At 46.8% G+C, this 26,974-nt stretch overlaps 1 protein-coding gene across 1 annotated transcript in view; it reads left to right on the top strand.

Moving 5' to 3' along the window:
- The first annotated feature begins 433 nt into the window (after positions 1 to 433).
- The window catches only part of GRIN2A (glutamate ionotropic receptor NMDA type subunit 2A), a 262,766-nt gene continuing 236,225 nt past the window's right edge, over positions 434 to 26,974 (top strand). The window contains exon 1 of the mRNA XM_054993141.1: positions 434 to 853. Coding sequence (XP_054849116.1) covers positions 434 to 853 — 420 coding nt within the window. The remainder of the gene's footprint in view (positions 854 to 26,974) is intronic.

The raw sequence follows: 26,974 nt of genomic DNA, 5'->3' as shown, positions 1-26,974 counted from the left end.
AAAGGGGGCAGGTGGCAGAGCTGGCTTGGGTCCCGGAATTGCTTTGCAAGACGCCTTTGCAGTTTGCTTTCCTTTGTTCCTCAGAAGGCAAATTGGGAATTAGTGGCTTACCTGTGCCAAGTCCTCACGCTGGTGGGATCGGTTTGGATCTTGGGGAACCTTCCTAGCTCAGCTAAGCAGCCCCCCCCTTTGAGATCAAAACTTGGGGTCCGTTTTGATCTTTGCTTTCCTGCAAATTGAGAGGCATCACCTGAGGTGGTCTGGCCGAAGTTATATTTTAAGACATCCCCCCCCCCCAACCAAGAAGGAGTTGGAGGACAAAGAGTGCATTGCCGGGTGATGGTCTTGCTGTGTCTTGCTGAGAACAGGAGGTGGCTGCACTTTCTCCTGACTTTTTGCTTGCTTTCCACGATGTGACCTCCTTCTGCAGGGAATGGAACTGGTGAAGATGGCGCGAGCTTGCTGGACTCTCCTGGTGCTCCAGACCCTTCTGGCAGAGTTAGCTGTTGTCCACGGGGCAGAAAGAAGCTATCCCATCCTGAACATCGCTGTCATTCTGGGGAGGATGCAGCACGTCACGGAAAGAGACGTCCGGACTCTCTGGACGGGGGAGATGGCAGCCAACTTCACCATTGAGGTCAACGTGGTGCCTCTCCTGGTCAACCAGACCGACCCCAAAAGCATCATCACCAACGTCTGTGATTTGATGTCGGGCACCAAGATCCACGGGGTGGTTTTTGGAGATGATACTGATCAGGAGGCCATTGCGCAGATTTTGGATTTTATTTCGTCGCAGACCTTTATTCCAATCTTGGGGATTCATGGTGGCTCTTCCATGATCATGGCAGACAAGGTAGGAGAAAGGCCCGTTTCTCGTCTCAAGGTGGCGTGGCATTGGTGAAGCTCAGTGTCGGCCTCTCGGGGCCTGTGAGGAAGAGAGAATTCTGTGGGGGGAGTGTCTTTGACCGTACAAGCAGAAACTTTGGAACAAATGAAATGGTGTTTGAGCAGATTTTCTTTGGGGAGCTTCTCCTTCAGCTTCACCAACACCAAAACCCAGTCGAGGAATCTCCCATCAGCTACTCCAGAGATGTTACTTACCGTCTCTGGCTGGAGGATAGCTGAGCAAGTTTCTTCTGCTTATTACCCTGGTCCTGCGAAGGATGTTTTAAGGTCTTGGGGGTCATATCAACCAGAAATGCTGTGCTAGATTTTCGTGGGGCACGGGGAAGGATAGAAATGCTCGTTTTGACACTAATGCTTTGATTCTTACTTCGGCTGGTGCTTGGTGTAAATGATACCTAAAGGCATATCTGCCCCACAAGACTTAAGCAGCTGACGGGTCCTGCTCGTTCTCAGAGAAGCTCGGGAGCTGTAGTTGTGTAGTTGGGGGTGGGGGGGGTGGGACTAGGAATCGAACAGTGAATTCTTGGCAACCCTCCCAAACTACAAACCCACAATTCTTTGCGGGGAGACTGTGACACTAAAATGATATTGTGGACAGGCCTTAGACGCGCTTGCCAGTTCTTGTGGGCCATGGTTGCTCTGGGGAGGAGGGGGGATTTGTGACCTTCCTGCCTTAATGGGCAACTTACACATGCTGCTGTGTCAAGTGCTGCAGGGACATTGTGCCAACTTTGTGGGCAGTTTGGTGGTGTTTATATAGAAATGCGGGAGTACAGAGGCTTAGGTGCACACAGGTGCCAGTGTGTGGGAAGCATATGGTGCTCGAAGGGGGAATAATAAGGAGCAGAATTATGGAGGAAGGGGCCAGGTGAAAGCTAGGCACTAGGGCAGTGAGGTGCAATGTCGGGAGCCTGAATGGGTCTCCAGGATGTGTTGGGGTAGGAGAATCAAGGCAAGAGAAGAGCTTAGTTAAATAGAATGCTCCAGAAACACTTGGGTTCCATTCAAGATTGACAGCATACAAAGAAAACCCATGGAGAACCCTCATTTGGCCTGGTTGGGTGATTCCTGGAGTCTCCTTTTGCCTGATTGGGTCATGCCAACGACCCACCACATCCCAGTTCCTTGGATTGTATTTTGTCCCACTGCTGATAACTAAGTTATGGTGACACTAGTTACTAGCTTAACATCAAAAGGATTATGTAGATGCACAAGGGTTAATCTGTCGTTAGCCCTGCCAGCTTGATAGAGCCTCCATATTCGAAGGCAGTGTGTACCTTAGAGTGTGAGACTCTGTGAACACACAAGTGTGGACTATCTCCTTCATCCGCTGCTTGGGACTCTCGGAGGCACCTGGCTGTCAAATGGAATGCTGGATTAGATAGCACCTCGGTCTGATCCGTCTTGTGTCTTCAGTAGAGGTACAGATAGCTTCTCCCCAACATTTGAAGCACTTATGAACAAGGAAGTTCTGTGTGGCTACTAAATGTGGGTAATAACTCTTGCCTCTGTGAATTTGTCTAACCCCTTTTTTATATTAAAAACCACCTGCACTCATGACTGATACCACATCTTGTAGCAGTGAGTCCCACATGTTAAGCATTTTGTAATGAAAATCGGTGTTTTCTTTTGTGTGCCCAGAAGCTCACTGGCAGTCATTTTTGTTAGATGGACCTGTTTAACAGGAACCGGGAAGTCTTGAAAATAGAAAGCTACTCTAGCTCGAGTGTATTTAGCACTGGGTGCACCCATACTTGCTCCAACACATTGGCATTTCCTACCTGCTGCAGATCAACCTGGGACGTCCAAGCTAGGATTGAACAGCCCAAGGTTGCCAGGCCCCAGAAATGGCTGCCATTGGCAGCCGCTGCAGTTTGGTGGCTGAAGGTTATAAAATGAACTGCGGGTGCAGTTCTTTGCCACCGAATATTTTTGTAATGGCAGATTGTTACCTTGTCTTGGCACTTCTATTCCTCACCCCCCACCCCTTTTGCTTCTGCTACTCTGTGAAGATAGTTTCAGGCGTGTAGCTGCGTTTATCAGCAATAGATGAGCAAGATTTGATTCCAGTTGGACTTTAAAGATCAACAAGATTTCCAGGGTATAAACTTCCAAGAGTCAAAGCTCTCTCAATCAGCTACAGGTAGGAATGGAGATCCCGGAGATTACTCTGTGAGGTGCTCAGTTCACTTGTTGTGCTACTGTCGTTGTTTTTAATGAGTTACAACGAAGGGCATCGCACAGTAAGAAAGACAAGTGTCCTCCTTCCCGGGCACCACATAGACTCAGAAAAGCCGCTATGAGCTTCTCTTCAAGGTTATCGTAGCTTTTTCTGTCTGGAAGGCCCTGAGAAGGCAGCCTTCCCTTTGTTTCCTCAAAATGTCAACTGTAGGCATCTTGGGGCAGGGATCTGTCTGTTTCCTCTGTAGAGCAGGGAAAGGCAGCTTCTGTATTCTCCAGAGGTGCTGTGTGTGCTCTCCAGACAGTAGCTTGGAGTCTGAGAATATAGTTTGCTGTGCCTACAGACTGGCCAGACTCCTGTACTAAACTTGTCAGTGTTAAGAAACTCACGGGTGTGGAACTCAGTTGTAAAGCCCAACTTAAAAACCATATGTGAACATGTTGCATACTGAAATTGCAAAGTGTAATGTCAAGGTGTGTAAGATCTGTATTTCTTTTTCTCTTCTTACTAATGCAACAAAGGGCAATTAAAAAAAAAGATTGCTGTGTCTCGGTGGGGCATGAGTGGCCAGACCAACTTGCTTTGGAGGTTGGATGTGACTTGGGCGGGGGGCACCAGCTGGCCTGTTGTCGGCCACTTGAGGGTATGAATGGTTATGTATGAAAAGGGGGCATAGGGCTGGGGGGTGATAAAAACAGCTGTGCCAGGAGTTTGTTTGCCTAAACTTCAGGTGATGGGAAACGCAGTTGTAGCTGAAGGCTTCAGGCCCTCGGTGCTGCTTCTTGCTGCTCTTCCAGTCTCGGGCTTTGCCGGCTGCTGCCGAAGAGCTGTTAAGCTGATCTTGTTTGTCGCTTCTGTAAAGAGTTGATGATAATTTCGGGAGGCGTTTGCTGACTGGAGAGGCGCTTATTAGCTTTTCAGCAAATAATTTCTCTGCGCATCAATACCCTGGAACTGTTTCTCAACAGAGGCTTACACTACCAAAAACAAATCAGATGTTTTTTTTTCTTTTCAAAAAGCTTGGATTCTCTTCTGATTTCTCTTTATTTCCTCCTGACTTTGCTTGACTCTAAAACATCTTGCTGGTACTGGTGAGACTCAGGGGCTGCAGCCTTTTGCACCAGCAATCCATGCAGATTCAGGAGGGTTCTTTTTTTCCTAATTCATCACCTAAAATGGTATCCCTGTCTGTTTACAGCATCATAGGACGGATGGCAAGTGTGGTAGTGAAGGGCGATGACGCTACGATACAGCACCTGCTTTACCCGGATCTCAGGTTCAGTTCCCAGAAGGATCTGGTAGTAGGTGATGGGGAAGACATTGACCTGAGACTTTGGTGAGCTGCTGTCAGTTAGAGTAGACCATATATGGTCTTGGCTAGATGAATGCTCTGGCTCTTGTGTAAGACAGCTTCATATGTTTAAACTAGCTTTGGCCAAGACGGCAGACCCAGTCTCCCTTTCTAGGGTAGCTGGTAACAGTGTTCGTATATCTGGCCAATACAAAGACTTTTTGTTGGTCCATCCCCAGATCTGACAAATCCAGTATTTTCTTTAAGGCACTTGTAAAAGGAGCTGATCTTCCTCTCTTAGTTGTCCCCAGCGTCAGACACTTGGTATCTGCTGTCTCAGAGCCAAGCTACAAGAGACGAATTACACAAGGAGCAGCACGTGAAGGGAGTCACAATGTTAGCTGGGAAGCTGAGTTTTAAAAGAGATCGGAAAGCTTTGTGAATTTCCCCTCTCTACAGAGCCAGAGAGATGGCTGCTCAGAAGGTTTGCTAATTTCCTCTTTGCCTCCTGAAGGCTCTGTCAGTTTCCTCTCCCCTTCTAAGAGGCAAAGAGGAAATAAACAAACCTTCTGAGCAGGGATATCCCTGGCTGTAGAGAGGAGAAATTGACAAAGCCTCCCCATCTCTTTTAAAACTCAGCTTCTCGGCTAACATTGCGACTCCCTTCACATGCTTCTCCTTGTGTAATTTGTCTCTTGTAGCTTAGCTCTCAGTACATGGAGGTTCGGTTTAGGTGCCATGGTTGACCCTGTCCTCTGTGAATTTAGTCCAGACTTTTTGGCGCAGCCTACGCTGGTAGCTATCTTCACCCCGTGTGATAGTGAATACTCAAATAACATAACTTCCTTTCTGAGGCCAAGGGGGCTTTGTGGAGCAGGGAAGAGAGGCTTCCCACGCACACTGAGCATCTCCTAACCCAGCCTCAGAAGTCAAAGGGAGGCAAGCCAGGGAATCGTCAATTCATGGGGCATGTTTTTTATTTTTCCTACAGTGGGCCCCCCAGTAGCTAATGGCTGCAGCAGGATGTGTGCTGTGAGTCATAATCCAGGTAAAACCCATCTTTTGGGTAATGGAAGTTCAGAGATCTCTTCAGCCAAGGCACTCCCTTTCCTAACCAAGAAAGGCTAAAGATATGGTCCATAATGGGGCTGAGAAGGCGGCTATCTTACACCAAGTTTCATGGCACAATCCCTCTTTTGTGCTGGCCTGGTTGCATTCTTGCCAAGTGTTAGCAGACTCCCATGGAAGCTGGTCTCCAGCAAGCACAGTTGGCATTAGGAGAAGGGGAGCAGCTCTCTTGCCAATGGAGAGTGGTTTCCCAGATGGAAAGTCAGCACCTGGGAAGCTGCTTCACCATAGTCTCAGAGCAAAGCTTGGCCTTTATGTTCTCAGGCAGATCTGAGGACTGCCAAAATTCTGAAGAATCCAGTCATTTAAAGCTGCAGGATTCCACTTTGGTATTAGACACCAAGGAGATGCCGGATAGTCTTGGCTTGCTGTCTGTTGCATTTTAGAGCTCCTTTCCTTCAAGGAGTTGAGGGTTAGAGCTCCTCTTTAGTTGCTCTTGTTGCCTTTCTGAAAAGCAGCAAGAAACGTTGAGTGTGTGCGGAAGGGATAATGGGTTGATTCAGACTTCCTCACTCGACAGGTTTGAACGGCCACCCCCAGGTCCAGAGAGCTTGGCAGCATGTCATCATTACATCATGAGACACATCTGATGAGTAGGTTTTGTCAGGGGATCCAGGGCTTGAATTGAGAGCTTTGCGGACAGAGGCTGAGCTCTGACTGAGTGTGTTCATTTGGGATTCAGGGCCCTCGAGAGAGGCAGAAGAGAAAAAGGGTGGAGCCTACATTGGCAATTTCTACTTATTCTCCCTTACTGCTGCACTCCCACATGTGTCTTTCCTTAGGGACCCGTATGCTCCAGAAGCAGTATTTCTTGAGATCTGTGGGCTGCAGTGGGAGGGAGGGAGGCTGCAGTGAGATGGAACATTTTAGTTTGGACCTGACCCATGGGGTGCTGCTTTCGACAGGCCCTCTCTGCTTTCTCTGTTTGGAGTCCAGCAAGTCCTTCTGACTCGTAACGGCAAAGTAAACTCAATACTTTTACAAACAGATGGCCGTTGACTTGAACAGTGAGAAATGCCTTTAAAATCTGCCTAACAATATCAGTGTGGAGCCAGCCACTGAAAGGTTGTCTGAAACAATTTTCAGTAGAAACTTCACTTGCTTCAGATTGTACACAACAAGGGCAGTCTTGGCAGGTGTGTTTTCTTGAGCATGCTCCATTGATGCGAAGGGGAGTATATGTGAAATGAACGTTGCATAGTGAGAAGGTAGAGGGAGGTGCCAGAGTTCAGGCTAGAAGTTGCGCCTTTACAATTAACAGTGAGTGACGAGAAGAAGAAGAGACTCGCACCATTTCTACTGTTCTTCTTCTCAGGCTCTGTTATTCTACCTTGTCCCTTTCCTGCCACCTGACAAAATTTGAGGCCTTGCTTCCTTCAGCACGTGGAGAGCCCCAATAAGCATTTGGGTCCAGGAAGAAATAATTTGGAGCACAACAGTGGTGCCCCCTCTCACTGCATGAATGTTCTTGAAGATGAAATCCGTGGATCGCGGTCTGGTAACGCTGTTAAGAAACAGCCAAAGCTTTTGGCTTCATGCCATAAGGCATTAATTTATTTTTTTGTCAGAGAGCTCCTTTGAGAAGAGGGTTTAGAATGGAGGATCAAGGCCCCAGCTCACAAGCCTGCAGTGTCCCAAGATGGCTGGTTCTTTTGCTAGCCTCATGTCGCTGGCAAGGAGATAGTGCAGAGCAAATGAGCTTGAGAGATTGCGCCATACTCAGCCCAATTTATCCGTTCTCTCCTTTCCCTTTTGGGTTGGTAATTGAGAGGCCAGATCACCCCCTCCTGGTACCCGATGTGGCTCATGGAGTTGCAACTTGCTAAAGCATGAGCTTGAACATCTTTTGCGCCTCCAGGAATACCTTCAAAAGGGGATTATGTTCCGAATTACTGTTCTAAAATGGAAGGCGGTCGTCACGGTTGATGCTACCAAGTCAGGAATAACATGTTAATGCTATAAATAGCTGGGTATGGAAGGCCTCGCTGCTGCCATGGCTTTTGTTCTAGGAGCAGGAAGCCCAAACGAGAGACATCGCATAGTGCAGATGAAGCTATCAGAAATAATTTGAAGTAACTGGATCAGCTGCGGAGTTGAGGATTACAAAGCTGCCGTGAGCAGCTGTCTGCGGGCATGCATGGAGTTTTCATTTCAGGACTTGGTTTCCATGGGGAGTGGGGGAGAAGGGAAAGTTCTACTCTGAGCAAAGGCCCTCCAAGGCTTTCTAAACCTTACCCTGTAAAACAGTCGGTGAGATAGTGGAGCCCCGCGCTCAAGAAATGGCTCACCTGCCAAGTACTGAGTCACACCAGCTTCCTTGTGTGACTCCAACAGCAGGCAGATCCATATTGCCTCTGTCAAACACGTTGTCTTTTCCCACTTTGTCATCCGCCATTAATGGTGCTGGAAACATGCCGGCTTTAATTTGAAATGACAGTTTAATAGTTTGCATCTTTTTTTTTATTGTGCATGTGTGTGTATGGGGTGGGGGAATGCAGTTGATCAAATGCAACTAGTTTTTTTTAAAAATGTGCGGCACAGATGATGGGTTCAGGCTCAGTTTGATGTCTTGTCCATACGGTGAATATTCTTGTGCGTGGTTGAAGGCAGACGAAGGACAGCCTGGTGATTTGGGAGGGGCTGGTGCGCTGTGACAGGGCCTTCGCTTGGCATGCAGAAGGCCCCAGGTTCAATCCCCAGGATCTCCGTGGAAAAGGATCAGCTAATAGGTGATGGGAAAGACTTAAGGGGTCAGGATCCTGGATAATGGATGCCAATCAGAGTAGACAGTACTAACCTCGAGAGACCAAGGGTCTATGTCGGTAGCAGGCAGCGTCTTATATACTTTCTGTGTGCTTCTTTTGGGGGTGAGGCATTCCAGGAGAGCCTTGGTGCTGAATAATTCTTTTTCATGTACAAGATTTTTATTTTATTAAAAAGAGCACTCAAATACATTGTTAAAACAATTTAAAACCATTGCTTAGAATGAATACAAAAGATGAAAACAACAGTTAAAACGTGGAGGGAATAGAGGTCACTGAGTGGAATGCCAAGCAAAACAAAAAAGTCTCCACCCCCTGGCAGAAGATGGCGACAGAAGGTGACGGGGGCATCTTCCTAGACCCGAGTTTTGGTGCCATTACTGAGAAGGCCCTCTTCTGGATTGCTGCCCACCTAGTCTTAGATGGTGGGGACACCCGAAACAGGGCCTCCAGAGAGGACCGCAGCGGTCAAGTGGTTTCATAAGAGAGCAGGTGGTCAAACAATTTGCAATGGAAACAATAGACAGAATCACACAACGTTGGGTAAACAAGCCAGTCTCTTTCAGTCTTAACAACCATTGCCAAACTCCAGTAAGATTTGGGTCCAGTAGCACCTTAAAGACTAGATGCCACTCGACCCGTATCTTGTTCTACTACTACAGACCAACACCAGCTACCCACCTGAAACAAAGTCCTGTAATTGGTGGAAGAAAACTGCCTCTTTGTACCATCAGGAAAGCCACGCAATGAAAAATCCTCATGCATCAAATTGGTGTTTTTAAGTTGTTTAGAGTCGTTTTTGATGGCTTGGCACCTCAGATGATTACTAATTGCATCTGGCCACGCTGCAGGATCAACGCGGAGCACTGGGAGTGGTTCAGAAACGCGGAGTGGGGCTGGCTGGTTAAAATAATCAGGAAGAACTCTGACGTCCTCAGTGCTGAAGCGTGATGAATTATTAAAACACTGTGGACTCTCCCTTGAACTGGTAGAGGTGGAGTCAACCATACCTCCTGTGTTCTCAGGCACTGCTTTTCTGGAAGCAACGGTCAATAGAACAATTTGCCTGCAGTATCTTGGCTTTTTCTTCCAATAAAGGCTTCTCCTTTTTTTTCTGCCTTCCAGACTTTTATTTTTGGGGAGATGTTGGTCCGTGGTGGGGATGGTGCTTGGGATCCGTTGTATTGCGAGGCTGAACAGGTTCCTCAGATCGTGTACAGAGTTCTTTGTAGTACCAAGATAATGGAGGAGTCCTTAACCTTTGTCTGTTGGTCTTGGGGGGTCTCCAGATGTCACTCTGCAGGGACTGTATTTCTGCATTGGGACCATAATTCTGCAAAGAGGCCAAAATGCTGCAGCTCGACTATTATCAGGAGCGAGCAGGATCTTGAACATCACTCCCATCCTACAGTCACTCCATTGGCTACCTATCAGTTACCATGCTCAGTTCAAGGCAATGGTTATTACATACAGAGCCCTTCACGGCTTTGGTCCAGCATACCTATGGGACCGTCCCTCCATGGCAGCTTTGCTCATCTGAACAGGGTCTCTTGCAGGCGCCAGCCTGTACATGGGTGAAATCAACAGCAGCCCGTACACGGGCTTTCTCTGTGGTGGCCCCTACCCTATGGAACGGCCTGCCTGAGGAGGTTAGGAGAGACCCCACCCTCCTGGCTTTCTGCAAAAAATGCAAAACTGAATTATTCAAAAAAGGCCCCTTTTCTCAGCTAAGAGGGTGGTATTGTAGGAAAGGGATCCCAGATGTTTCGCTAATGAGTTAGAAACCATAGATTTCACCATTATGTTGCCTTACATATTATCTGTTGCTTTAAATATGTACTCCTGTGCTTTCTGTTGTTCAATGTAAGTCCTAGAACTGATTATGTTCTGTTTCAGCAATTCTTCAACCCCATACTGGATCCTTGCTAATACTATATCTTTGTAAACTTATATTCTTTTACCCCATGACATTGTTTATGGAAATGTTCTTGACACTGTAAGGAAATGCCTGCCCTTGTCCTTGCCACTAATTGTACTAATCTCACACTATGTAATCTTGAGTCTCAGTGGGAATATAAATGAATAAATAAAAATAAATATGTGTTGAAAAAGGGCTCAAAGGGCAGTGCTGTTGGCTCTGTCCAGTCATGGGGTGAGCATGTGAGATGCATAAAGAGAGAACTGTGCAGGGGCCAGACTTGCCCTTCACAAGGTCTAGGGAGAGTAAAGCCAATGCTGTGTAGTGGTTGCAGCGTCTGACTGAAAGAACCAGGTTCAAATCCCCACTTTGCCATGGTTTGCTGGGTGACCTTGGGCCAGTCACGCACACTCAGCTTAGCTTACCTCACAGTGTTGGTGTGGGGATAAAATGGAGGAGAGGGAAATAATTTTTTTAAAAAACGTTATTTTATTAATGCAGAACAAAACAATATAAAGCAAACTGAAAAAAGAAAACTGCTGGCTAAAAAAGACTATTAACAAATCTATATATAGGGATCTATAAAAGATTTCCAAATATCTAAAAACAAGTCCATACACAATTGCCTTCTATAGGCTATACACTCAAATGTTGGTAAGTTTATAAGGTCTACAATCTGTGAATTACAAGAAGTGGACTTTTGTCTTGACTTGACATTGGAGGAGAGGAAAATCATGTAAGCCCCCTTGGGTCCCATTGGGGAGAAAGATGGGGTATAAATGAAGTAAATAAAAAAATAATGACCCCCCCATACCCCTCCCCTGCATTTCTGTTTGCATGGGAGAAAGGTGTAATTATACATGCCCAGAGATATTCGCAAATATCTTTATGTGGTACATTTTAATCTCACTGTTCTTTCAAGGGGCTCCATGTGGCGTGCATGGTTCTCCCTCCCTCTGTTTTTTCTTCACAACAACTCTGTGAGGTGAGTGAGGGTGAGAGACCGTGACTGGCCCAGGGTCACCCAGTAAGCTGCGTGGCAGGGTGAGGTTTCTTTCCCCTCTCTTCCAGATCTAGTCTGGCACCCTGACTGCTACACCACACTGGCTCTTAGTTGTGTTTATGCACATCTACATCTCACTCCCCTTTCGTCCTCACGTGCGAGCTGCCACTCACGTTGAACCCCTCCTCACCTGACCTGTGTGCTTTGCTGATAGGCAAGCGAGCAGTTTGCCTTTCATTCTCCAGCCTGCTGCATTCTCACCCATGTTGTCTAACACGTGATCTTAAGAACTGCTGGATCGGCATCCTCTTTCTGCTAGTGGCTGAGATGCCTTGGGCAAGCCTGCAGACAAGGCATCTTGGCCTTCTTTCAGATATTTGGAAGTATGCTGCCTCTGATCATGGAAGTTCTGCTTATATGGCTCACAGCTCTAGCTCCAGCCTCTGTTCATCTGCCTAACCCTTTGCAAGGACTGCCCTCCTTCCTAGAGCTGTAGTCCAGAAGTCTCTGTAGTCTGGTATTCTCAATCCAGTGCAACCTGCTGCTTCTAGAATGCCTGCGAAGGGGGCCACACAAACAACAGCCCCCTCTGATGTTGAAATACGCCCCCTGCTGCTTTTCTCAAAACCTCCTCAATGTGGAGGTTCCATTTGTATAGATTAGCCCGCTCCTTTCTGTGTACACCTGTTCCAGCCAACCGTCCTGTCTCTTCCTCTGTCTTTTGTCTTGTTGGTTTCCCCCCCTATGTGGTGAGTTTCTGGGGTGGGGTGCAGAAGGGGGGAAAGAGTGGCAAAATCCCTCTTCTTTCCAAAGAAAGGGCTGGATTTTAAATGTATCAGATATTAAACTGTCTGTGTTCCGTTTTAAGTCCAGAGCTGACCTTACTGAGCAAAAGGATGCGCGGGGGCTGATCTTGGGGTAGTAGAGCCAGGAGGAAACCTCTAGGGCTGCGTGATGACCCCAGGCCACTTGCTGTCTCGCCCTAGAGACTTTGGGTTCCTCAATGCCCGATGACTGTAAACTGGTCAGTTTCCAGAATCAGAAGACGTGTGTAGATGGTCCTGGATCCAGCCCTGCACATCTGGTTAGAAAGCATTTCCACAATCTCCGTTTTCTCCTCTGCACAGTGAAGCAATAGCCGGCAAGAATTAGTCTTAATTTTCATTTCTGTTAATGTTGGGTGTCGGGGGAGTTCTCTACATATGTGAGCCACTCTGAAAAGGATTCTGCCATCTATATTTGGCTGAATGCAAGGGAGCCAGAGGATTATAATTGGATAAATAGAAAGCAGAAATAAGGTAATCTGTTCTTAGCGCACATTCGCCTGCAAAGACACGTTAAATGACTGAACGAGTGACACAATTTAGGTATGCATACAGAACGGTCGAATGGATGTACAAAATATCAAATGGAAGGCAATGATGATGGCTGTGGCTCAGTAGAAGAGCCTTTGCTTTGCATGCCGAAGGTCCCAGGTTCAATCCCTGGCATCTCCGGTTAAAAGGACCAGGCTGCAGGTGATGTGAAAGACCTCAGCCTGTGACCCTGGAGAGTGGCTGCCAGTCTGAGTAGACAATGCTGACCTGGATAGATTGATGGTCTTGTTGAGTCTAAGGCAGCTTCATGTGTGTGTGTGTTCATGGGAATGGTGATTCTCAAGCAGCATGAAAGGAGCAGGGGGCTGATGGGTGCTTTGGAAAGGGAGCTGCCACCCAGGAATCATCCACGCTTTCTGCCTGGCAGTGTGGGGAGTTCACATGCAGCATTGATCCCCACCTCTTTCCATCAGTTTATGGGCCATGCCATCATCTGGGGCAGGGAGTAAGAATGTGCTGGTATTCCTGAGTACAAAAGTGTCACCGTTTTAGTCTGTTGTCGCAAAATCAAGCAGAAGTCCAGTAGCACCTTAAAGGCTACCAGCATTTATTTCAATACTAGCAACAATGCCATTGTGTGAAAAAATACAATGGACTCTAGAAAACTGATTTGGAGGGGCCCCTCCCAGCAGCAAGCGGGTGCTTCGCAGCAGCCTGGAGGCCAGAGCAGGAAGGCACTGAGGGGAGGCATGGGGAGGAGTGCTTAGGCCGTTGATTCGACAGGCCCCCTCCCAGCGGCAAGCGGGTGCTTCACAGCAGCCTGGAGGCCAGAGCAGGAAGGCGCTGAGGGGAGGCACAGGGGGGAGTGCTTAGGCCGTTGATTCGACAGGCCCCCTCCCAGCGGCAAGCGGGTGCTTCACAGCAGGCTGGAGGCCAGAGCAGGATGGTGCTGAGGGGAGGCACAGGGGGGAGTGCTTAGGCCGTAGATATGACAAGCCCCCTCCTAGCGGCAAGCGGGTGCTTTGCAGCTGCTTCAAGGCCAGAGTTGTTGGCAATGTGCCTGTGCATGGATGAAAAGTGAGTCGTCACCAATACGGCTTGCCTTTTATATAGCAGGATGAGCTTTTGTGAGTCACTTCTCACTTCTTTAGATATGTATGGAAATCAAACTGAGAATCCTTCTTATGGGGCAGCTTACAAGGGACAGGGAGAGAGGAGTTCAGGCACAGGGTTAATTCCGTCCTAAGTCTTTCTTGTCCTACTTTGAAGTTTTATGACTGGAGTCACTCCTTTCTACTTCTTCCACCCATACAGTGAATCTCCTTTTGAAAGACTCTAGATGGAATTAACCCTCTGCCTTAAGTCCTCTTTCTTGTCCACCCACTTGTAACCTGCTCTGAAAGGAGCTTGATCTCCATAAATATCTAATGAAGCCAGCAGCATGGAGGAATTCCCAGAAGCTTCTGCATTGCCCAGAAGTCACAGTTCTGTTCCAGAGCTCTGAGAATTTAGTGAGGCAAGAAGGTGTAACATTCACCCACATGGTTGTGGGGCAGCAGTGAAAACTTCTCAGTGACCGAGCATGAGAGGGAATCATTGAAACCATGGGGGGGGGAGGGGCATTGGCATGGGGACCCAGCTTTCGAGACCCACGTGAAAATTTCTACTTTGTCATTTTAGCTTCCTGCACCCTGCCCATTTGCGTGGATGAGAATTACTGTCTTGTCTCCAGCGCAGACCAAGTCAGCAAATTGACACGGAATCGTTTGTGGGACATGCATGCTGGCTTTAATGCATTTGGACAGCATGGAGCACACTCGGCAGGAAATGCTCTGTGCATTAGCTGGGAGGTGGGAAATTGGGAGGGGAGAATTAATTATATGAGAGAATGGGTATGATGGCAGAAGATCTCTGGGTTGGACTGTGAGGCTGGTATCGTTTTCAACAGATGACTGCAGGAAGTCCCTAAAACTGGTCATGAAGAGCCTGCCCCCTTGAGTTCCTCCTTAAAATCTTAAGCCCTCCACACACTCATGGTGCAGTTAGGCAGTCTGCAGATCCTAGAGGCTCAGTGCTCTCTCCTTACCATCATGCAGGGGAAAGAAGAATGGCCTGCTTTGCTGGGCTGTTGTAAGATTGCCTCTTCTTAATCTGAAAAATTACAGGCCCGGTCAGTTGCTGGGAGTTAACTTCTGCATCAATGGGGACAAAACAAACAGGAACCAGAGGCAGGCTGGCTTGCTTCCTTCCTTGATAACCCCAGCTTCATTCTGGGCATCTTGGCACATTGGTTAAACTGTGAAATATTTCTCTTCTGCTTTTCTTCCTTTGTAGCACTCAAGGATGTATACATTGGAGTGGGGGGGGGGCTCTTTCATCTGGATACTGACCAGACCCAGCCTGCTCAAGCTTCCACAAGGTGGCTCTGTCAGATGCCTCCAGAATACATCTTGGGAGAGAGCAAGCCTGGGGTCAGAGCGAACGTAACATACGATGTGTTAAGGCTGGCGAAAGCTGCAAAACAAATTGCCCTGAATTCTTTCTGGGTCTTTGGGAATCATTCCTGTTCTTGGAACTCTGTATGCCTTTTATGCTCAAGCACTGTCTTTTGAGACTGACAGTAAGAGTGGGTTCCGAGCCAATTCAGGCACGCAGTTTGGTCCCAAAGAGAATTCTGTCTGTCAGCAACCATAAAAATATAAGGACAGGCATGCATACAGAATAGATTTTGTGCTGGTGATGGATAGAGCAGCTCATAGAAGTTCAGAACACGTACCAGTCCTAATGATAATCAAGTTGTGGCCCAGGCCAGACAATGCAAGCAGGTGACTCTGGACATGGGCAGAGCACCTTTCAACAAACACATCTACTTCCCTGCTGATCTGGAATGAGGTTCTAGGCAAGAGGCTGTGATTTGTAGGCAGGCAGAACTTTGGAACCTCCATTTTTGTAAGCAAAGCAAAGATTCATTCCTCCTTCATTCCCCCTAGCTCTCCCATACCATTTTGAATCCTACCCCAAAGTTCTTATCTCTCAAGAGCACAAAGACTTACATCTATGAAGGAAAGACTTAAGCCCAGGAAGGGTTCATAGTATGATGATAAGCAATCATCCTTCCTTAGAGATGCTGTGGCGGAACGGGTGCTGGCTCTCAGTCCAGGCAACTGAGCCGCCATCAATGGCCTGCTAGCCCCGCTATCCGTCTCCCACTGTCCCTGGTGGGCGTGGCTCACCTTCGTCGCTGCCACCACTCACTGAATTGTACACCGCCTGACTGAGGGGCAGTGAGACCCCTCTGGCTGAATTTCCCTACTGGGAAGTGAATTCTCCAATCTTTGGGTAGGCCCTGGAGAATTGGCAACCCACCAAGGTCTGGCCTGATCAGTTCTCCTGGGCTCCCTCCCTTCCTGTAGCGTGCCAAGTGGGGGAGCTTATGTAGTCAGAGGACCACAAGGTCCTTTATATTCCAAAAAAGTATAATTTAATAACTATATACAGAGCACTATATACAAAGCAGGTAAAAGCACAACACATAGGGGTAGACCCCCCTGTTCTGAACTCATAGGGCAGAAAATCAAACTGAAGAGAACTGCCGTCTGCTTTCCCTACCACACTGTTCCCTACTCTACCTTAAGGGGGTGGTGGTCTGAGGGAAGGTTCACCCTTTACTTCCTTTTGGCTGCCTCCCAGGCCCTCCACATTTAGGGCCTAGGCACCCGGGTTTCACCCAGCAGCAGGAGCCTCTCCTTCTTCAACCAAGAAGGTGACTCCCCTTTTCTCCTCAGGATCGGCTGAGTCTCTCTATTCAGGCTCCACCCCCTATTTTTCCCGCACTTTCTTGGCCCGGGGCAGCTGGGAGTTGTAGTCCAGGAAGAAGGGCATCCCACACCAAGACTCCTGCAGGCCTCTCCCTGGCCCTACAGCCCATCACACCTCATGGGGAACATTTCCTCCCCTTTCTTTAAAGACAGATTAACAGCAACTGGCACTCATTTCATCCCTGGTAACCATTTCGTTACAGATGCTATACCCCGGAGAGGTGAGTTTTACTCTTCCCCAAAAAGATTCTCAGATTTTAAGCATTTGTCCTCTTTGTGACTACATAGCATCAGAGCTGTGACAATTTTTTTTAAAAAAAATGAGAAACCAAGAAGTGAGATGAAATTCCCAAACTATTAGGATTATATAGACAGAATAATAGTACAACTGGATGAGATTCTCTGGTACCACACTGGATGATCTCATCCTTCCAAATACTGATATAAAAACTGAGCCCTTATCAGCTGTTGTTTGTAATATTTCTGCTTCCTTATCATTGCCCATCCTTCAGTTGTTTAGAGGCCTCTTTATCTCCTACCGAGCTGGATGAAAAATTCCTACTGCCTCTAGCGTAGTTGCGGTTTTAGATTTGCAAAGTGCAAAAATGATTCAGTCTGGTAATGTGATGTTGGACAGATACAACCTTTCTGTTGTGGTTGCAGCATCAGGTTGTGGTCAGCCTAGGAGCAAAGGAACACCTGAAGATAAAATCCTGTTCTGTTACATGAATAGATTAACAATGCAACCAGAAACAGAGTTACACCTTTCTGCATCCTATAAGGAAAGGCTAAATAATCAAAGGTTTTTTTCAGCCTAGAAACTATGATTAAGGGGAGTCATGATGACAGAGGTATATAAAATTGAGTATGGGGTGGAGAAAATGGACAGAGAGAACCTTTTCTTCTTCCCTGATAATATTAGAACTTAGGCACCCGATGAAGTTGATGGGCAGTGGGTTCAAGACAAATCGAAGGGAAATGTTTCTTTACTCTTGTTAAGTCAGTGGGTTTGGTAGGGTGCAACTCTGGTCTTTTCTGCAAAGGCTTTTCCATCGGTTCTGGCCCCATACAGCATTGATTTCTCTCCAGACTTCTACAAGCACGGTGAAATACCCTGATTCAGTCTCCAAACTGCTTCCCAGACTTTTTAGTGTTCTGCATGGAGAAAGACTGCATCTGCTGCACAATCAACCTTCCCTTGGTATTTCTGCAGCCTTTCTCCCTGCACACGTACCTCAGTGGATTTTTTTCCAGCAAAGTCAATCCGGGGCTTTTGTGAAGTGCAGAATGTTTTCTTTGGTGTGAAGCCTGGCCCTGCCTTTCAGCCTTCCCTTTATCCCCTTGCATCCTTCCTTATTTAATAGTAACCAATCCAGTTTTTTCCAGAATTTTTATTTAAAAAATGAAATAGTAACATTTTATTAAAAAATGAAATAGCAACATTGCAACGTTGGTGCCTTAAAGGAAAAAAAACCCCTTGCAACTGGGGCGGGGGGATTGCTGTAATAAGGCTAACACAAAAACTCTTGAGAATTCTGAATCCTACTTGATATTTTAAAGTTTTCACTTGTGCTTCCTGTACTTTTTAGTTCATTCTTTTCTGGTGTTTTTTAAAATATTTAAATCAAATGTTGTTGTTATTATGTTATTATGTTGTTATTATTATTTAATGTTATTATTAAATGTTAAATATTAAATATTTTTGTTATTGTTGTTATTTAAATTGCAATCTTGGCGCCCTCAAAAAAAGATTTTAAAAAACCCTTGTAAGTTTCCTCAGCAAGCAACAGAGGAAACTGACATATCTTCAGAGGATCAGCTGAGGAAACTGACAAGTCCTCAGCAGATCAGCTGACCAAACTAAAGTGTCCTCAAAGCCTATAGCAGAAACGGAGCATTTCCCTACTGCAGAAATAAAAAGCAGACACCACTGTGGTTTGACTCCCTCAAAGTGTAGAATTCAAGAACTGAAGCTGCATGGGGCCAGAACCAATGAATAAAGCGGATCAGATCCTCATGGGTTGAATGTGCGGAAAACCCAATGTAAAGTTCACCATGTGGAAGAAGCCTCTGTTTGGGATTGCGCTGTAAGTCTTATAAAATAACACAAAATTTAAATAAAAATTATCCTAAACAAACAGGTGCCTAAAAGTTACTTGGCAAGGGTCGGGGAGTGGAAGCTGCCCCTGCTCTGCCCCTCCCCAACCATATCTCGTAGCAAAACAGAGAGAGGCCTTGGCTATCCATATTTTGTTGCCCTGATTCTGTTCTCTGGTTGCCCTTGCAGGAGTCGGAGAAATGCTGAGCACAATGACATTCTACCCTTTATTTCTTGCTCAAGAAATTAGTAACGACATATGGCTGGACGGCTGTCCCATGGCTCCTGTAGGCTTTCTGTCTTTCTTTGATGGAATCACCATGGTAATGGGCACGATTCTGCTCTTTTGTTGTGCTGCCCCAGTGATAAACCCTCAGCAGGATTTGGTCCACAGCTGACAGATGTGCAACCTGCATGTTTTAAGTGGAATACATATTGCAAGACAAGTGGTCTGGACTCTTTATGGGTTCTTCTCTTTCTCCTTCCCCACCCCTGCTATGAACTACAACTTGGCTACTGGAAAGTTACAATTCGGCTTGTCTCAAAGTTGTGGAGCGGGGAGGAGAGTTCTGGGGACGGTGGCATTTGTGGGCTACCTGGAGCCCAGCAGACAAATGTTATATTTTGAAATCTCTTTGAACTGTGTTGAGTCCCCCATAGAACTCATTCTGTCGCAGCTGCCGTGTGTAGCACTTCCAGACAATGAAGCACTTTTGCCTTTGCGGTTGGCATCTCTCCTGTGGAGCCAGGGTCATTTTTATTCCCATGGAACAGATGAGCCCCACAGGATGTCCATTTGTCTCTGAAAAATCTCCTTTTCTCCCAATATCAAATGGAAGCTCTCTTTTTTTGAAGGACATCAAGCAGTTTGTGTGTGTAGGTGATGGATGTCTCTTGCCTCTAGTGCACATGTGCATAAATGCCTGTGCATGAACTTTCAGGCCCCATACAGTGTTTTCCACTTAGTGGCTGCCAAAGTACATACTAAACTTCCAGGAACCTATTTGGAGACAATTGTATTTTTCTACTCAGTCTTTAAGCAAAAGGCTGCGTTGCCCTCAGTATTAGCTCAGGTCAAGATGTTACCACATCACCTAATGCAAGAGGCAGAGTCAAGGTTTCTCTAATGTGCAGTAACGTGTGTGTGCCCAAGCCAAGATCCTTGTTAAGAACATTACAAGTGTTTGTCCCGTTTTCAACTGTGAAAGATTGGAGGGCGTGAGAGCCATTCTCCACCTTAGTGACTGCTCCTTGCTGCTTCACGGTATGACTGGCCCAGCTTAGAGATCAGAAACTATGATAGAGGCTCTCCAGATTGGACAGATGTGCTGTTCTTGGGAGCAGGAAGCAGAAATTTGGCAGGTTTATTTGGAAAGAGCTGGGCTTCCACTGAGGCAAAGATGAATAACTGTACTGACACCTTCACAGAAAACCATGATCTTAGGATCCTAAATCAAAAAGAGTCCAGTAGCACCTTTAAGACTAACCAATTTTATTGTAGCATAAGCTTTCGAGAATCAAGTTCTCTTCATCAGATGCCTGATCAAAACTGGGCAGATACAGAAGAGGAGGGGAGAAGAGAGAGAGAGAGGAAAGAACATATATCACAAAGAGACAGAATGCAATTAGCGTGGAGGCAATCAAAACATTCCTTTGCTTGGAAATGTAAACATCTCCTTTTGGTGTGCAGTCAGTTTGCCGTATTCGTTTGTAGCAGTGAAGGTATCCAATTCCTATGTAGTATAAGCCTTCGATAACCACAGCTCTCCCTGCCAGCTGCATCTGACAAAGAGAACTGTGGTCCCCGAAAGCCCACACCAGGCATCACTGGGCTCCCCCAGATCACGCCTCTGTAAAGAGAATCTGTTACCTGTGATAATGTGATAACCATTCATAGTCTCTATTCAGTCCCAGCTTGACAGAGTCAAATTTGCATATGAATTCCAATTCCGCAGCCTCCCGTTGGATTTTGTTTTTGAAAGGTTTCTGTTGAACCACAGCGACCTTTAAGTCTTTGGTGGAATGTCCTGGTAGATTGAAGTGTTCTCCCACTGGTTTTTGGACGTTTCCATTTCTAATGTCAGATTTGTGTCCATTTATTCTTTTGCGTAGAGGTTGGCTGGTTTGTCCAATGTACAGAGCAGAAGGACATTGTTGGCACATAAGGGCATATATCAGATTGGAGGATGAGCAGCTGTAAGAGCCAGAGTCTGAACACCGGGAACTGGGAGATGTTTGCCACAACCAGAGAAACTATTTATTGCAATCTATTCACTGAATTACAGAACAAGAAGGAGAAGAAATTCTCAAAACTCCTGCCTGCAACAGAGAGCAAAAACACTTTGGATCCAAGCAACATCATCAATCTTTCCAGTTACAAGCTGAGCCCAGCAGAGGAATCAGTCCTCTCACGTGGACTATCCTTTTGCCCAGCCAGACCCACACAAACCATACAACTTTGTGGAGACCTGGAGGCCTATTTTAGACGCCTAAGACTGAAAGAATTCTTCAACTACTCTGCTGAACAAAACGACGAACAAAGCACTGAACAGACACCATCACAGCAGCCCCCACCCCCCCAACCCAGCAATACACAACCATCGTTACAAAACTCCAGGAAAAAGAATTCCACATGGACACCCCCTGAGGGCCGTAACTCCTCATTGGACTTTTACATTGAATGCTTCCGTAGACGTGCTCAGGCTGAGATAATTGACAAACAACAACACCTAAAGCAGAACCTCAGCCGTGGAGAAAGAGAGGCCATAAACAGCCTTCAAAATAATTCTGGTATCGTAATCAAGGAAGCTGACAAAGGCGGAGCAGTTGTCATCATGGACAAACAAAATTATATACGAGAAGCAGAAAGACAACTCTCCAACACAACATTCTATAAAATACTACCTTCTGACCCCACGGAACAATACAAAAGGGAACTCAATAAAATATTAAAAACACTCCCCATTGACATACAAGAATGCATCCATACGGACACACCCCAGGAACCACGACCTGGAAGATTCTACCTACTACCCCAAATCCACAAAGCGGGTAACCCAGGACGCCCAATTGTTGCAGGAAAATGCACCATCACAGTAGGAGTCTCGGGATACATGGACTCTATCCTCAGGCCCTATGCCACCAGAACACGCAGCTACTTACGGGACACCACTGACTTCCTCAGGAAAATACAGTCCATTGACAACCTACCAGATGACACCATCCTAGCAACCATGGATGTGGAGGCCTTGTACACCAATATCCCACATGCAGATGGATTGCAAGCCATACGGAATATTATCCCGGACAAAACCACAGCAAACCTCGCCACTGAACTTTGTCACTTCGTACTCACTCACAATTACTTCGAATTTGGTGACAACTTATATCTACAGGTTAATGGCACAGCCATGGGCACACGCATGGCACCACAATATGCTAACATATTCATGGCGGACTTAGAGCAACGCTTCCTCAGCTCCCATCCACTGGAACCACTACTATACTTAAGATTCCTGGATGACATCTTCATCATTTGGACCCATGGGAAGGAAGCCCTTGAGAGATTTCATCAGGACTTCAATAACTTTCACCCTACTATCAACCTAAGCCTGGACCACTCTACACAACAGGTACACTTCCTGGACACCACTGTACAACTACATAATGGACGAATAAATACCACCCTATACCGGAAACCAACAGACCGATACTCATATCTACATGCCTCCAGCTTCCACCCTAAACATACCACTCGGTCTATTGTCTACAGCCAAGCCTTACGTTACAACCGTATCTGCTCCAATGCTCTCGACCGAGACTCACACTTAAGAGATTTACAACAAGCATTTTTGAGACTACAGTACCCACCAAATGAAGTGAAGAAACAAATCAACAGGGCCAGACTAGTACCCAGAAACAGTCTGCTCCAGGACAAACCTAAAGGAACTAACAACAGAACACCACTGGTTGTCACCTATAGCTCCCAGCTCAAACCCATCCAACGTATCATCAGTGAGCTACAACCCATCCTGGAAAATGATACCTCTCTCTCAGAAGTCCTGAGTGGAAGACCTTTCCTTGCCTACAGACAGCCCCCCAATCTTAAACGACTTCTCACTTACAATCATGAATCGGCCAGCAGAGTCACCAGCACAGGTACCAGGCCCTGCAACAGACCCAGATGCCAGCTCTGCCCCTATATCTACCCAGGGAGTACAATTACAGGACCCAATGGCATCAACTACACTGTCTCTGGCTCTTACAGCTGCTCATCCTCCAATCTGATATATGCCCTTATGTGCCAACAATGTCCTTCTGCTCTGTACATTGGACAAACCAGCCAACCTCTACGCAAAAGAATAAATGGACACAAATCTGACATTAGAAATGGAAACGTCCAAAAACCAGTGGGAGAACACTTCAATCTACCAGGACATTCCACCAAAGTCTTAAAGGTCACTGTGGTTCAACAGAAACCTTTCAAAAACAAAATCCAACGGGAGGCTGCTGAATTGGAATTCATATGCAAATTTGACTCTGTCAAGCTGGGACTGAATAGAGACTATGAATGGTTATCACATTATCACAGGTAACAGATTCTCTTTACAGAGGCGTGATCTGGGGGAGCCCAGTGATGCCTGGTGTGGGCTTTCGGGGACCACAGTTCTCTTTGTCAGATGCAGCTGGCAGGGAGAGCTGTGGTTATCGAAGGCTTATACTACATAGGAATTGGATACCTTCACTGCTACAAACGAATACGGCAAACTGACTGCACACCAAAAGGAGATGTTTACATTTCCAAGCAAAGGAATGTTTTGATTGCCTCCACGCTAATTGCATTCTGTCTCTTTGTGATATATGTTCTTTCCTCTCTCTCTCTCTCTTCTCCCCTCCTCTTCTGTATCTGCCCAGTTTTGATCAGGCATCTGATGAAGAGAACTTGATTCTCGAAAGCTTATGCTACAATAAAATTGGTTAGTCTTAAAGGTGCTACTGGACTCTTTTTGATTTTGCTACTACAGACTAACACGGCTAACTCCTCTGATCTTAGGATCCTAAGTCTCCCAAGACTGGGATTCAAAGGGAGTCACGTCCGGTGGATTGGTTGATAAAATGGATGTAGGTCACAGTGTACAAGATTTAGTAAGGATCTGAGGTGTAGGAACAACCCTTCTGTGCTGGAGACCTTGGAGACTGGCCTGTGTTTGGTGGATAAGTAATGTGATTATGATCAGAGACCTTCACATCGTCAGCTATCTATTCACCAGTGGTAGTCAAGAGGAGGCAGCTTTGGCTGAAGCACACATGCACAACTTGTCAGTGGTAGTGTGTGGAATATGGGGAGTTTCACAACTGTTCTTGTGATGGCTATGCAGTTCAGGCGTGCACATTAAATGAACATTAGAGAAGGGCATGAACTAGAAATAAACGAACCGTGCAGTTCGTGGTTCGTCGCATTTCACGAACCACGAACTTCCACAAACCTGCCCCAGTTCGTGAACCGGTTCGTTTGGTTTGTGAAAATGTCACATCCAGGTCAGTAAATTGTCACTTCTGGGTCAGCAGAAGGTCACTCCCAGGCCAGCTGAAGGCCACTTCCGGGTCAGCATAAGGTCTGCAGGAAGTTCATCCCCTGTTGCCTAGGAAAGTGATTGATCGGCGCCAGGCTGTCTGCACTGAACCAAAAAATGAACCAAATGAACCAGCCTAAAGTATGTGGTGGTTCGTCAGAAATGGGCTCTGATGAACTGCTGGTTCGTGAACCACAAACTGGCCCAGTTTGTCACGAACTTTGGTTCTTATTTTGGTTTGTGCCCATCTCTAATGATCATGGAAGCATGTGACTGTGGCTCGAAAACAACATAATCTGGCCAGCAGCTTCACATTCTGTGCCTCTGTGCACAAAATTCTGGCAATCAACCCAGAACCCCCCCACCCCAAGGACAACAGGTGTTTTATTGTCTGCTTGGTTGCCTGGCATGGTGGTTCCTATGTTGTGTTTGTTTTCATAGTTACATAAAGCAATAATCTAGTGGGTTAAATACCAGCACAGCACAGTTGCCAGGAGAAAGGCTTGCAAGACCTTGACATACCAAGCTCAACTAGATGAAATGTAACACCAGAAGTAATTCCATTTCAGCATGACAGTCTGTGGATGAGGGGCTTAGGAAACGTGGTGGCTTTTCCGGGCCTCTTGAGGGGATCACAGAAGATTCCTCTGAGAGCAGCCAGCATAATTCTCTCAGGCATCAGTGGAAATAGTGTTGCCAGCCTCCAGGTGGTGGCTGGAGATCTCCCGGAATTACAGCTGATCTCCAGGCCACAGAGATCAGTTCCCCTGGAGAAAATGGCTGTTTGGAGGGTAGACTCTATGGCATTATACCCCATTGAGGCCCTTCCCCTCCCCAAATTCCACTCTTTCCAGGCTCCATCCCCCAAATCTCCAAGAATTTCCCAACCTGGACATGGCAACCCTACTGGAAGGCTTGTGCCATCCAGGTGAGGGGGACTTGCTAGGATGTATGTATAGTGCTGTGTTTGGGGCAGCCTCCTTGAAGGCTGTGATGGAACAGAGCAAAAGTGCTCCAAAACCTTCGAATTGGTGTTGAATATTTTTTTCCAGAACTTCTGAAAGGAAGGGCTGTGGGGAAAGCCCTTCTGTAGGATAGCTCCTGGTCATTTCAAAGAGTCTTGTGTGGGAGAACTCCCCTCTGGGTGAGTTAGTGTGCTTTGAGGTCCCTCCAGGCTACCTCTAATAGCACCTAGATGGGTTAGGTTGCCTAGTGGTCAGACTGTGCCATTGTAAGTTCAGATTGTATGTATGTATGTATGTCATTTATAGTCCACCGTTCTTACTGAGACTCAAGGCGGATTACGTAGCTACAATCAGTATCGAGGACATTTGGGGGACTTATATTAGAATGTAGGAGCAGGGGGGAGCAGGTGAAGGACCATGCCTCCTCCAGTGCCATCAGGACGGAATGGGACAGTGCTCAGTTCCTGGGGCCCTTTATTATGAGCGCAGGGTAGTGCTGATCACCACTTTGGGGTCAGGAAGGAATTTTCCTCCAGGCCAGATGGGTCAAGGATCCTGGAGGTTTTTTTGCCTTCCTTTGGGCATTGAGGAGGGGTCACTGGAGAGTGGGGGAGGGGAGGTAGCTGTGAATTTCCTGCATTGTGAAGGGGGTTGGTCTAGATGACCTGTGGAATCCCTTCCAGCTCTATGATTCTGTGATTGTGCACTTTGGAGACCCTGTGCAGAGAAAGCAATTGATCTCCATGCTGGAGTCAAAACTGTTTTCTGGATCCTTTAGCATGTCTGTTTGGACCCCTGGTAAATGCCTGGGAGGGGGCACTTCTTGTCTCACTTGCAGATGCTGTGAAGTGGTGGCGGTATTTCTAAAGGGCTTTGTGTGAAAGGCAGAGAAGTGTAATTATTTTACCGTATTGGCAGTTTCCCCCAACTGAGCCCTCTGTAGGCGACACTTTCACATAAGAGCGGACTAATTACTGGCCTGTGAGTGAGAGGACTGAAAGAGTGGCCGGGCTCCGTGGCTTTTCTTGTTGGCAAGCCAAACAGTATGGGCTCCAGCTGTTTGTTTTTGATCTGCTGTAGAAAGAGTTACAGATACTCTGGGAATAAAGCCTCCCCTCAAATTGGTTAGTTAGCAAGGGAGGAATGATATTTGGAGCTGCTGATTCTCCTGTTACGAGTATCTAGCAATGAGAAAACAGCAGATGAATTTTCTCTTTGGGAAATTGTGGCTGGAAGATTTTCTTTAAAAGGATGGCTTTCGATTGTTGGTGGCTATTAGCTACTGAGCAATCCCTACTGGCTGTGGTGGAGCAGAATTCAGGGCTCGGCTTGAGTGTGTGGCTCGGCTTGGGTGGGCAGGCACCGCTTGGTGGGTGGAGCAGAGCCTGTGAAGGAGAACCACATCTGTATATTTGCAGCCGGTGGCCTGGCTCCAAGCAGATGCTTAAGGGAGCCAGGGCTGCTTTATTGAATGAAGATTTGGCAGCCTGCCTATGTAGTTTTACTTGCAAACAGTAACTCTCTCCCCCAACGATTTCTTCGGGCCTGCTACCTGAAGTTTCCCTGGGGACTTCCTGCTGGGCTGCAGTTTAGCTTGCAAGGGGAACTGTGCATCTTTACATATGGGTTTTGAGTGACATTTGGACCCTCCTGGCCTGTGTCTTCCCAGAATGCAAGTGCTGCCATCTGACACCACGGCTGTCAAATGACAAGCCTGGCAGCATCTGTCACCAAAAGCTGGCAAAGGCTGCTTTCCCCCTTCTTCATTAATTTTTCTAACATCCAGCCCGATGAAGAGTTCTGTTGTGCTTCAAAATATGCACCATCTTTTGCATCATTTTGGGATGGTCCCAGTAAAATGATATAATGTGGCTTTGGTTTCTCCTTCAGGAAACCCTTGCCTATTAGCACAATACATATTGGGTGTTGGAGAACATGGCAGGGCTGACCTTGATCCTGTCCGCTGCCTTTTCCCCTCTGCCCCCTTCATGCCATACCCCTGCTGGGCTGCCTC

The sequence above is a fragment of the Eublepharis macularius genome, chromosome 12 (genome assembly GCF_028583425.1).
Source record: "Eublepharis macularius isolate TG4126 chromosome 12, MPM_Emac_v1.0, whole genome shotgun sequence".
Taxonomy (NCBI): Eukaryota; Metazoa; Chordata; class Lepidosauria; order Squamata; family Eublepharidae; genus Eublepharis; species Eublepharis macularius.
Note: the sequence above shows the minus strand (reverse complement) of the source record. Positions and strands in the feature narration are given on the sequence as shown.